This window comes from Vicia villosa, linkage group LG5 (assembly GCF_029867415.1).
Source record: "Vicia villosa cultivar HV-30 ecotype Madison, WI linkage group LG5, Vvil1.0, whole genome shotgun sequence".
Classification (NCBI taxonomy): Eukaryota; Viridiplantae; Streptophyta; class Magnoliopsida; order Fabales; family Fabaceae; genus Vicia; species Vicia villosa.
The window spans coordinates 117,260,425-117,273,837 of NC_081184.1; the positions used below are offsets into that span (position 1 = coordinate 117,260,425).

The following is a 13,413-nucleotide window of genomic DNA, read 5'->3' on the forward strand; positions in this document are numbered from 1 at the left end:
AGCGGACAGGAGCCGCTAAGCGGAAGATGCTGGTTGCAGAATTCTGTTTCTTACCCCTTGAGTGCAGTTCTGGTTTTCATCCGTAACCGGACTCCTCCCTTATTGTTTATGCGTACCTGTTGGTAGTATGTGACGCTGTTAAGTATTTAATTTCAATACTTCCATTTGATTATTTGGAAATTGTGAATTATGCATAAATCGAATGTGATAGTGTAACTACTAATGCTTGTTCTTTAATGCTTTTATGAATGCAATGTGATGGAACATGAATAATTGCTAAAGCCCGTTGTTTCGGTTAAACATTGGGTTTGTGTGCATTATGTGACCTTGCGCTTGTTATGCGTGTGTATGCTTGAATCGAAGCGGGCCAGGGGCTAGGTTGATTTATGACTCGGGCTTTGTGATCAATGAGTCGTCCCGGGCTTTGTGATCAATGGGACAGCCCCGATCGTGTGATCTTGGGCTCACACCTGAGCTACCGTTGCAGTGTGCTTGTGAGGGTCTGGAGGCTTTCCCACTTGGTGTTAACACACTTGCGTGCTCGGTATGGTGGGGTTATGTAGCCATGTAGGCTAACACATAATCGGTAACTCACCTCTAGTGAAGTCAATTAGACTAAGCACTAGGCTTTCGCCCGGTGGGCTCATGTGTCAAGATGGCGTGTTGTACTTGATGTTAACACACGTGCGTAAAGGTGGCTAGTGGGACAATGACGCCATTTCGGCTAAGGTCATCTCGCGGCCAATTAGGCTTGTGCGAACCCGTTTATCCATTCTTGCAGTGTGCTTGTACAAGTCTCTTGACGATAGACATGGGTGTAACCCATCGAGGGTGTGTTTTTATAACCTAGTCGAGGCATTAACGCGCTTCTGAATTCCCCATACACGGGTATGGGTTTTGGCATACGTGTTTGTTGTACTATTTGTGTACTTGTGATATGATGACTCCTATGGTGGACGATTCATGTGTTTGCTCCGTACTTGTACCGGATGTGAGGAAAAACCCCGGATCAATGGTGGATTCGGTTTTGATGCATGTACCCTGTAGATCCGAGTGGACCCATAGGATAGGAGGACTCACTGAGATTTAGTAATCTCACCCCAATCAACTTATATTTTTCAGGTGCAGTTTAGTAGCTTATGACAGATAGCAGTTTCGGATTGATGGCTTGAAGTGGTGTTGGCTCGAAGACCTCGTCAGATCTCTCTTTCCGCTGTGCAGATCAATTGAAGACAGATTTTTTGTAATTCTTGTTAGAATTTCATGTTGTATTGTATTATGAATCTTTCTATGTCTATAACTTTTGTATGTACTCAATATCAATTTTAACGTTTCATGCATAATATACTAGTCAATTATGTATGGGGTGTTACAATTTGTTACCCCAGTCGCAGTACTGATCTCTTTTTCTTTTGGGTCATAGATCACCCGTCGATCTTACCCTCTTTTAGTCTCTCCTTTTGGGTCATAAATTATATGTCGATCTTACCTTCTTTATCTTCGTCTTTGATCATAGATCACCCTTCGATCTTACATCTCCGTCAGACGTGTATTTTAAATCAATGCGTGATAGAAATGACACAAATAGAAAGAAAAAAAATTAGGGAAAAAAACTATTTAGTGGCAATAATTTATTAGGGACCATGAACAGTACATATTCATTCATTACTATTAGACGGTATCATGTGATATTAAGAGATCCAAGGGTCATGATTGTGTCCTAAAAGTAAAGGTCTCATCATTATGTTAGCAATATAATCGCCACAGACACGTGTCATGACACGGATCACGAACACGAGAAATACTAAGACGTGGCATCCTAGCGTATCTCTTAGAATTTCACCACCTCCAACGTTGCAAGTCTAGGGGATCCAGAGGTACCACATTAGTACATCCATATCAATGTTTCGCCTCAGCTCAAATACAACTCGGAAAAAATTCAAAATTTTCACACTTTAATGCTTTTTTTAACACATTACCTATTAAAATAACTAGGCTCTATGGGGGCTTGTGTAATGATTTGTCCTAAGAAGTTCAATCTCAAATACATCATGGATCATCCAACAAAAAAAATACAATTTTTTTATAGACCCCTACCTTCTTAGGAACCTGCAGCGAAATTCCAAAAATGTCCCTATATTTCGGAAGTGCATATCTGAAGTCTTAAAAAGGGTGATTTGGGATATGCATCTCCAAATCATTTTTTTCATTAAAAAAAAGGTGTTTTCGGAGATGCATCTCCGAAATCTCCATTCGGCGATGCATCTCCGAAAACACCTGCATTTTGGTGTTTATTCAAAATAGCCTCCCCCTCTTTTCATTTTACCTAAAACACAAATACTTCAAAACAAAAACAATTTCTTCCTACTACTACACAAACCTTGACCTCTAAAGTTGTTCTACAACATCCAAAATCTACTTCAAATTCTACATTCAAAGCTTCATACAATTGGTAAGTTTCACAACTTTGAACTCTAGCATTGTTAATCATTTTAGGGCTGTTAGAAATTAGCAAAATGAAGTAGGTTTATGTTATTATGGGTCAATGGTAGTGTATAGTTGATAAAAATAGGATTTTAAATGGGTTAGGGCAAGAAATGGGTTTCTGCAGAAAATGAAGTTCGCAAGTTTTTTCAGAAGTGCACTTTCGTAAACACCTCTCTGACTAGTTTCGGAAATGCACTTCCGAAATAGAGTCTGAACTGAATTTTTTTAAAATTTCTAAATTGTTTCAAGTCTTATCGGTTTCAATGTTTTCAGGAAAATGTCAGGAAACCAGGCACGACTTAGACAGAGTAGGGAGACCCATATCGCATCGGCTCGACACAAGCGAGTGGCACATCTAGCATCGACGCGGGGATAGGGTCGAGTACGAGTATCTGTCCAAATGGATGAGGCGCCTGAAGGTTCCTCATCTAGATCAAGGAGTCAGATGGCTCGGGCGTCTTCCTCTCGTGAGGAGGTGGTACGTGAGGATGAGGAGGAAGAGGAGGAGATACCCGATGTTCACCCTGAACACGGGGAGAATGATGCGGAGGAGGAGGGCTACCTGGGAGGACCTATAGAAAATTTTGTGTTGATTTACTACCATGACCATGTCGCTCGACGTGTTTGGGAGGGAGGTAGTTTTTTTAATTACACTTTATAATTTAACAGGTTTTTATTTAGGTTCTTTTCCACTTTCTCCTAACGGTCTAACTAACAATGTTTTTTTGTTTTTGTTTTTGTTGTGACAGGAACGGACGATCATAAAATCCGTGAACCATGCGCGGAAAATATTTGATCTCTTTAAACCACGGGCTCAATGGTTTAATGACGTTGTAACTGCAAGCGGGCTTGGCGGGTTGTGCATGACCAGATATAGTATTATCAGCCATGGCATGCAGGGGGCTTTTGTCGAGCGGTGGCACAAGGAGACGTCTTCTTTCCACTTTCCTGTTGGGGAGTTGACGATCACCTTACACGATGTGGCCTGTCTGCTCCACCTGCCGATCAGAGGGAGGTTACTGTTAGGAGTGAATAAATGGTGTTTTCATGTGTTACATTAACTACCTTTTGAGCTAAAAGTGAATATATCTTGTGATTTTTAAGGATTTTATAGTTAGAATTGAACTTTCGAGGTTCGATGTTAATTGTAGAACGACTTGCGTCACTTTGGGTGTTATTTGCGCAGATATTGAAGTTAAGAATCAAAGACGAAGGAACACGCAAGCGTAGACGCTCTGAAGAAGAGGAATCACAAAGAATTGGGATAAAACAAGTGGCAAGCCGCGCCAATTTGAGGCGAGACGCGCGAAACCCTCTGCCTTGGGTTCGCGCCGCGCCAAACCGTGTCGAGCCGCGGTGATTGCGTTATAAAGGAAAAAAGGCTATAAATAAAAGCCCTAATCCTCATAAGAAAGGGACTTGGAGAGATACTTTTTGTGAACGAAATTAGGAGAGCAATCTGATCCTGAAGCCAAGAACAACAATTGAAGGTGGATTCTTAACCAATTGAAGACATTTCATTGATGAAGATAAATTCCTCCATTGATTCTTGTGTGTTCTTCATGTCTATGGAGAGCTAAATTCCTCTTGTTGAGTTTAAGGTAGTAGTTAGCCTATGAATATACAATACCATTGATTAATTCCTATGAACAATTGTTTGAATTTATTATCAATAAGAAACCTTGTTTTTATCTTAAATCATTGTGGAGTCTTTGATCGAAAGAAAAGATTCTAACTTTTGCCCTAGGTTACTATATTGATTCAATCTCAATTTGCAGAGATGGAATTGTGATTGGGTTTTCATAATTATTGTTCTTTATTACTATTATCGATACTGATATTTGGAGAGATCGAATCTCATACCGGTGAAAGTTTATCTAATTTGATTTGCAGACATGGAATCATATTTGAGGATAAGTGAAGATAGTAATTCAAATGATTGTTCGATTAAGGTCTAATTAATAAATTGTATAGGAATAGGTTGATGAATCCTAAAGCTCAACATATTCGTTCACCATTGTTATTCATCTTTAAGCTTTTTATCAGTCATTATTATTCTGTTATATGCAATTTGAGAACAAACATACAAACTCAACTATTTTTCTCACTCAAAATAACCAACTATAGAACGACAGTAATATTAAACCAATCTCTGTGGATACGATATATACCGAAAATATTTACCCACAAATACTTTCAACAGTTACTGGACCATTCCTGGATACAAAGGGTTGAGGCGATAGAGTGGATGGTGGACTATTTTGGTATGGACCCAAACATGAAGGATTATAAGTGCAGGGCGACGAGTGGGCGCATATCCGGTTCTCCAGCTTGAAAGAGATTTATGAGAACCACTTGGTGGCGGCAGCGAAGTCCGAGCAGGAGGGTGACGGGCTTTTAACTGAGTATCACCGTGCTTGTGCTCTGCGGTGTTGGTTCATATTCTTGGTAGGCACTGCACTCTTTGTGGTCAAAAGTGCAACCTACATCGACATGAATTATCTTCGGTACTTTATCAATCTAACTACAGTTGACTAGTGGAACTGTGCGGGGGCAGTCATTCTGGTATACCTATACAAGAAGCTGAATGAAGCCTCCAACTGGAGGACCAGACAGTTGACTAGATCTTGCACACTCCTAACGGTACATTTCTTTTTAATTATTTCACATTTAATTATGGTTCATATTTTTTTCGAAATATTATCGTATCGTATTTGTGTTTCAGGGCTGGATCATCTCATACTTCCACCATATCCACAGCTTTGACATTGATCTTGTGTACGATGACACCATGCCCAAGGACGCACGATACGTCCTCTACAGGGAGAATAACAAGGTGGGCCCATATCGCGTGTACCTCGACCGCACTGTTCACGATGACATTCGTTGGATGCCATTCACTGATTACCGTGATGTTGTCCCATTTGACTGCATCACATTATATTCTGGATGGTTGGAATGTGGGACCAACAGCATGGTCAGGTATCTACCGGAGCAGTGCATGAGGCAGTTTAGACGTGTGCAGATGATATCGAGGTCTCTGTTTGAGGCTGCTCCCGACATCGTTACCCTAGTGGGCCCCAATGCTATATTTGAGGATTGGACACATCATTTGGTGCCTGAGGAGTATCAGCGTATGGTGGCCACCCAGAGCTGGCACTGTGTAGATGGGAACGTGACCCGGAGATCCACCTAGGCCAGCACATGAGGAGATATTAGAGAACTAGCAGGCTGAGGATGACCATTCCTGGGCAGGATACATTGGACATAGGTATCATTGAGCAGGGCGGTCCAGAGACAGTTGTCATTCTGGAAAGGATGGTCAATGACTCGGTCGGTGCGGCGGCGTATAGGAGGTAGAGGAGGTCCCAGGGAGTTAGGATTAGGCATATTCAGTAGTAGTTACCTATTTATGTTTTATCCATGACATTTGTTGGATTGTAATATTTTTACATTTTTTACTTTTCTAAACAACTACCATTGATTAATATAGTTGTATTTATTATAGTTTACGTGTTATCTGATTCTATTTTGCAATTTGGTCGATTAATGTAAAATATGGGATTAATCATTATTTTGTAAAGACAAAGAAAAACTCAGAGCATATTTCGGAGATGAATCTCCGAAACTGGTCAAAGGGTGTTTTCGGAGATGCATCTCCGAAATAATGAAAAATGTGAAAATGGGTGTTTTCAGAGATGCATCTCCGAAGTAATGAAAAATGTGAAAATGGGTGTTTTTCAGAGATGCAGCTCCGACGTAAAAGGGTATTTTGAGATTTTTGGCAGGGGCCCTCACCCCATGGGGGTCGATAAAGAAATTGTCAAAAAATTATACCTCATAATACAAAAGCATGTCCAATAATAAGGCTCAGAGCCATATTCTAAGGTGTCCTATATAGGATAACATAATGTGTTATCGCACTCCCGGTGTCATTCATGTAAACAGGTCAGGCCGGCCTACAGGGGCCTATAGCCTAGCCTTTATAACGTCAGATTAGGCTAGACTAATTTAATAAAAAGTCTATGCTTAGGCTATTAAAAAAGCCTATGAAACCTTATAGGCCGACCTATATTTTCAAATATATTAAAAATAGTGTAAATAGGTTGTCATATATATATATATATATATATATATATATATATATATATATATATATATATATTAGAAAAAATGATAAATAGGTTGTCCTATATATACATATATATTAGAAAAAAAGACTAAATAGTTCGGCTTGCATATATATGTCGGACTATAAGGCTTCTTACGTAATATGGATTAATTGAAAACCTTAATGAAAATTATGGTTTTAAATAGACTTTCAGGTCACGCTGGATTTTAAAAAAGGTCAGACCAAATAAAAAAAAGCCTATAATATGGTTTGGGCGATTTTGACACTAAAAATCATCCGAACTGCAAGAGTAAAAACGTACAATTCAGTTTGGCTCGGTTGATTTTTTTTAAAAAAATAAACCAAACTTATGCGGTTTGGGTTGGTTCGATTTCTTACAAAAAAAATATTGAGCCATTCATACACATATATAGGAAAATATAATTTTGTATTTTATCATTCATACATTACCATTAAAAAAGTTTATAATTGTAAAAAATAAGTTTAAATTTTGATACATAAAATAGCGTCTTATAAGTTTATCTTAAGTCTAAAGAATGATATACATGAAATTGCATTCTTAAATAAATATCATACAAATAATACGATAAAATATATATTGTCAAAATAGTTTTTATAAATGAATAATATTTTGTTTTTTGTTGATATGTAAATTAAAATAAATATCATACAAAAAATATGATAAAATATAACACAATACTTGTTGATTCCTCTAATGAGTTGAAGAAATATATATTGGTTAGTGAAATTTTATAACATAATGCAGTTTCGTTAATACAAACCGCAAACTAAACTGAATCGCGCGATTCTGTTGGAAAATAACTCAAACAAATTCGAACCAAATATAATTTTTGTGGTTTCGATTTGATATCTAAAAGCACTAAAGTGCTCTTACATTTTTAAACTATGTAGACCATATTCAACTCGTATAGATTTCACCACCTATCTCAAAATCAGTTACACTAACAAATATGCATTTATCTACTAATGATCATCAAAATCACCTTAATAAACATAGCAACTTAATTAGTGTATTATAATCCAGTCACTTTATAAATAAGGATGTCGTCCCAAAAGCGTGATCAAACAATCAATTTACTTTTATGCTATCTGCTAGTGAATTGCCTAACTTTTTTTTTCTTTTGAAAAGAGTGAATTGCAATAACAAAGTTAGAAGTATATGATGGTAGATTTCAATCATACGAAGATGGTCAAATAAAACTCATATCACTTGCTGAGATACCCCATCACTTGAATTCATTGACACTACTAGAAATACTCGAATTTCCTGCGGATTTACCTGCGGAATTTAGCTAAATTTCCGCAGGAAACATGTTACCTGCGGATTTTCCTGCGGTTTTGCGTCCCCAGCTAAAACCTTCGTGGGTAATATTTTCGGCAGGAAAATCCGCAGGAAATATCCGCAGCTAAATCCGCAGGAAATATCCGCAGCTAAATCCGCAGGAAAATCCACAGATTATTTTTATCTCAAATTTATTAAGATACTTCATCCTCATCCTTGCTTGAGCCTCACAGTTTCACATCACTATATGGTTTTTATTGAGCTCATGTTTTTGAAGTTTGTGATGCTGGAATAGAAAGTGGTGGTGGAGTTGAAAGAAAGAGAAAGAAATAGGAGCTTGAGAACACAAATGAACAACATTAATGCAACATCACTGGGCATAATCTCTAACCATCAGGGTTCAGAACAGAATGATATGAAAACATAACACTAGGAAATCAAGCAAAAGAACTAAATTACCTTTTCTAATATCTTCAATATCAAAGACTTTAGCTGGACATTTACTTACTAGTTCTTCGGCCAAGTCATCCTTAACTTCTATATGAGGACAATAACTAATTATATGATTGCAAAATCAATAACTCATACTGAGGTTTTCAAATTCATTAGACCACGTAAGTTCATGGATTTAAGCCAACAGCCATCATAAAATTATAACTAATAATGATGTTGCCATGAAAAAAGAAACCTGAAAAACATTTTTGTAAGAAAAAATGAGGCGAACATAAATGGGACAAGTCAGCTATACCTTTTCTTTTGTAGAACTCTTAACAACATCAATAAGTCTTGGAAGGGTCCTTGAAGTAGCCAAATATTCAATTGCAGGCTCATAGTATGACAAGAGCCATATGCAGAGACATGTTTCATAAAGAAGCTGTTACAAAGGAGATTATCAATTCAGTTCCCGACAAACAGGTGTCATTCCATCAGTGTTCTTCAAATAGAAGTTAGTATTTGGCTAGATGCATGAAGCATATTTAATTTAATCATATATTACCATGTGCAATACAAGCATAGCTAGATATACTATTATTATGCAGGCACCCATGTAGAATACTTATTCACATCTTTGGATTTAACATGCATTTATTTTCATTCACGTGAAGCAACATCTTATGAACCAAATATGGACACTTCTCCCAATGAGGATCTACACTGGATCGCCACAAGTGGGGGACAAACATCTTTTGCAAGACCTAGCCCCCTTTGGTGGATCAAATGTGACTCTTATAAAGTATAATTGATATTCATATAACAAGATAGCACATATTTGATCTAACAAGCTCATAATATTTCTTTCCCAGGTAAACATATTTCTCTTGCAAAGACCTTCTTCGCATATCTCAAATTGATATTACCATTTACAATACCAAGATTATCAGCTAATGACTGAATTTGGGTTAAGATCTATAAACATATTCAACTATCAAATAATAAAAAACACATTTAGAATAAAACTTAGTCCACCTTATTTAAGTAGTTAATATTTCAACCAAAACCAAATATATTTCTAATAGATCTTCTAACAGTATTTGATAGGACACTTTAATCAAGGAAATATATATATATATATATATATGCACCAGAAACAGGTAATTTCATAACTGATGAATTCAATTTGTAGGCCCATCAAATTTGGAATCCATTGAGTTTTTTTCTTTCTCTCAGTATCAAAGGTGCAGCAGGGACCATATATACATGTTTCTTAAAATAGTGTCTGTCACTGTCTTCGAAAATAGGGACCATACATACTTACTATCTTCTCTTCTCCTTAAAAGAAGAAATTAGATCAAACAGTATTTTAAAATAATCTCAATTAGGGAAAGAAAATAGGTTTCACAAATGTCTATCTTGTGACATATACATATTTACAGCAGTTATTTTTCCAACCACATACCAAAACCTCGTAATTGGCATCACATGAACCCAAGTTAGAATGACAAGACAACAGAGAATACTGTGAGGCTGAGCTGTGTTTGTGACTCATTGGAAAATTGCAACCTACAAAACCCATATCAACCTCATCACTCTCTATCTCCACAAGTGCCTCACAGAAGAAATCAACATGACAAGGAAGACATAGAGGACCATCATTTCTATATCCATATTCATTCTCAACATCTTCTAAAAGTATTTTAAACAAAGGGTGATTGAATATTTTGATCTTGATTATAAATCTCTGTCTCTCATCTCCAACATAGACACTTCTCCCAATGAGGATCTACACTGTGGATCGCCACAAGTGGGGGACAAACATCTTTTGCAAGACCCAGCCCCCTTTGGTAGATCAAATGTGACTCTTATAAAGTATAATTGATATTCATATAACAAGATAGCACATATTTGATCTAACAAGCTCATCTTATGAACCAAATATGGACACTTCTCCCAATGAGGATCTACACTGTGGATCGCCACAAGTGGGGGACAAACATCTTTTGCAAGACCCAGCCCCCTTTGGTAGATCAAATGTGACTCTTATAAAGTATAATTGATATTCATATAACAAGATAGCACATATTTGATCTAACAAGCTCATAATATTTCTTTCCCAGGTAAACATATTTCTCTTGCAAAGACCTTCTTCGCATATCTCAAATTGATATTACCATTTACAATACCAAGATTATCAGCTAATGACTGAATTTGGGTTAGTGAAAGGAAAGAGTTTCAGTATTACACACCTGCTCACAAAGCCATTTTACCAATCCTATCAAAACATCATCAATAGAGGTAATTGACTTCTTTTCATTTGATGCTCCTCCATTTGAAGCACTGCCATTCTGATTTTTTTGCCTGACACTACAATCAGAAAAGGTTAAAATTTTGCAATAACTGAAAAATTAACTTAAACAGCCCCTTGGTTGATATAATTCCAATAACTTTTTGAATTAAAATGTCAGAATGTCAATATTTTCCAACCTGTGTCAAACCAAGGCTAACTAGTAACTACTATTTAATAATAACTTGTAATATATTGTAAGGCAGAAAATGTTGCAACAGTCAAAAGTTATGGATCACTCACTGAGCTTTTAACTGAGCCTCCTTCTCTTCTAAATCAACAAGTTCTGATCGAAGAGACTCTACTTCTGCAGCCGTTAATTCAACCTACAAAATATAATTAACTTTGGTAAGATATAAGAGCCTTCATCAAAGACAAAAAGCACATAATGCAAAAGCTACTCTGCTTTTGCAACAAGTCCATTGATACGAATTTTGAATTCTTCATATTCTCTCTGTGAAGCGAAATGACCATTAAAAGATGCTGGTAAGTTCTAAGAAGCATGGATTACGGTATCACACACAAATGCATGCCAAGACAGAAGAATAAATATAATTGATTTGCAATTCAATCAGTTTTACCTTCATTGCTCTACGATCTTTGACAAACGATGGTTGCACCTTATCTTTCAAATAGTCAATTTTCTTTGAAAAGTACCACTCAGGTGCTCGCGGTTCAATTGCATATTTCGTACTGAAAGGAACCCATTTCCTAGCAAATTCTGATGTCTCAGCAAGAGCCTCAAATGTCAACATAGCAGCACCATCATCAGAGACATAACAAGAGACCTTATCCACTGGGTAGTCAACAGAAAGAATTGATAGTTACACTTACAACACCCCCAAACATTATATAACAAATCGATTATGCAATAAGCGATTAATTAGAGATGATTATTAGTAGTAGAGTCCTTGAGTCAATGCTAGATCACCGTGAACATTTGACTCAACGGATGCCGTTTTCAGTTTAAAACCACATTCCATAATCTCAAATTAGACAACAATCATTCAAATAATTTAAGTGCAAAATCAATATAAAACCAACACAAATTTAAGTCAACAAAATAAACATAAGCCCCTAATTTGATCCTAAGATTTTCATAACAGCTACTGAGAACAAATTGATGTCATTCAAAACATACAACCAAATAAACAAACCAATTAAGTAAACCAAGCAGTTTATTTTATACTAATACATGAAAAGACTAAGAGCTTGGTTGAGACTTTTCATCAAACACCTTGTGTGTAAGATAAAAAACTCTTCACTTTGAAAGCTTTCGATAGCAAGAACTGAGCAACAATCATCAATGATAACACAACTACGATTAAGAAACCAAGAATTGAACAGAAAAGAAGAAAGGAATTCAAAAACGCGTGAATACTTGCCTCACTAGATTTGTTGACGGAAACGCGAGAACAACCTTGGAACTCCACCGCGCACCTCCACGGTTACCTCAAAGCTCCGCTGCACCTCTCAATCTCGATTTCCCCGCCTCCACAAACCGAACGTGCCGCCGGAAACGTCCCCTGCCGGAATCTCGTCACCTCGTCATAATATATTTCGCCGGTAATTCCTTCTCCTTCTTTGAGAGTGAATCAATTGATTGATTATTTGTTAGCATTGTTTCATGATGAAGGAGAGTAGAGAGAATGGCTTTTGAAAATAAGTGTTTTTTTAGAATGAAAAAGCACTTCTCATAAGTGCTTATGGGAAGAATGCATTTTCACGTTACATGAAAGCTACGATACTCCATGTAGTTTTATTCTTTCCTTTTTCTTTGTTGATTATTTTGTTTTATTTTTAATGTAAACTGCCAACATCATTGTTTTTTTGGTTGTTAATAATCAAGTGCATTTTTTTTTGGTTATGTTTTAAGTATAGAAATAATCAAATGCATTTTTTTTAATAAATTATAGAATTTAATTATATGTCAATGAATTAACAATTCTTATAATAAATCACTATACAACAAATTACATAAAGTATTATATTTATAACATCGATTGTATAGTCTCTTAAAAAAACATCTATTATATAGTCTACTTGTTTATTATAATATTATTATTTATAAATTATACTATTGTTTATAAAATCAATTAATTAATAATGAACAATATTCTATGTGCCTATTTATGCTAATAATACTAAAGTGAATTAAAAGCAAAAATTAAATTGTTGGGTTAAAATAGTCATATTAATACTTTCCGAAATATGAAGATTCATCATAAATTTCAATTCAATTTTAATCCTTTTTCCGATGCGTGCGAAAATAGAATTCAGCCAATATTGAATATACACCCTTTTATTTTCTCTACAAATTACAAAAGAAATAGTGTGATTTATTATATTTAAAAAATATAATGAAACATATATAATATCTATTAAACTCAAATAATAAATAAAATAGAAAAAATAATGATTAGTTTTTTTATAAATTTTAACAAAAAATACTATTACTTTAAGAAAACATCTAAATATAATACATTTGCAGCAAAATCCGCAGGAAACTTTCCTGTGGAATTACCTGCGGTTTTTGTATTACATTTTGATTTTACTAAAAATATATATTCGCAGCAAAATCCGCAGGAAACTTTCCTGCGAAGTTACCTGCGGATTTTGTATTTTAATTAGTTATTTTGTTTGAAATATATTTTCCGCAGCAAAATCTGCAGGTATTTCTGTGGAATTTTCTGCCAATTCTCTATCCGC

General features: G+C 35.9%; 2 protein-coding genes across 3 annotated transcripts; one reads left to right on the forward strand and one right to left on the reverse strand.

Annotated features, from left to right (window-relative positions):
* Positions 1–5,278: 5,278 nt before the first annotated feature.
* On the forward strand, positions 5,279–5,683 carry LOC131605235 (uncharacterized). The gene has a single exon (XM_058877615.1). The coding sequence runs from the start codon at positions 5,279–5,281 to the stop codon at positions 5,681–5,683; it is 405 nt and encodes a 134-aa protein (XP_058733598.1).
* A 1,922-nt stretch (positions 5,684–7,605) lies between these two features.
* On the reverse strand, positions 7,606–12,452 carry LOC131602150 (probable cellulose synthase A catalytic subunit 9 [UDP-forming]). 2 transcript variants are annotated; one of them, XM_058874165.1, is made up of 4 exons: positions 11,286–12,452; positions 10,948–11,030; positions 10,607–10,724; positions 7,606–8,796 (listed from the first exon to the last, which is right to left on the reverse strand). In XM_058874165.1, exons 1-4 carry the CDS (start codon positions 11,457–11,459, stop codon positions 8,665–8,667), a joined length of 507 nt encoding a protein of 168 aa, XP_058730148.1. In that variant the 5' UTR covers positions 11,460–12,452; the 3' UTR covers positions 7,606–8,664. The 2 variants fall into 2 exon arrangements, with proteins under 2 accessions (XP_058730148.1, XP_058730149.1); XM_058874166.1 differs by lacking the exon at positions 7,606–8,796 and adding an exon at positions 8,830–9,923.
* Positions 12,453–13,413: the final 961 nt, after the last annotated feature.

Coding starts and splice junctions, on each gene's coding strand:
- LOC131605235 (XM_058877615.1), top strand. CDS start 5,279: ATGCCCAAGGACGCACGATACGTCCTCTACAGGGAGAATAACAAGGTG.
- LOC131602150 (XM_058874165.1), bottom strand. CDS start 11,459: ATGTTGACATTTGAGGCTCTTGCTGAGACATCAGAATTTGCTAGGAAA. Junction 11,031..11,285: donor AAGATCGTAGAGCAATGAAG/GTAAAACTGATT, acceptor TATATTTTGTAG/GTTGAATTAACGGCTGCAGA. Junction 10,725..10,947: donor GAGGCTCAGTTAAAAGCTCA/GTGAGTGATCCA, acceptor TTCTGATTGTAG/TGTCAGGCAAAAAAATCAGA.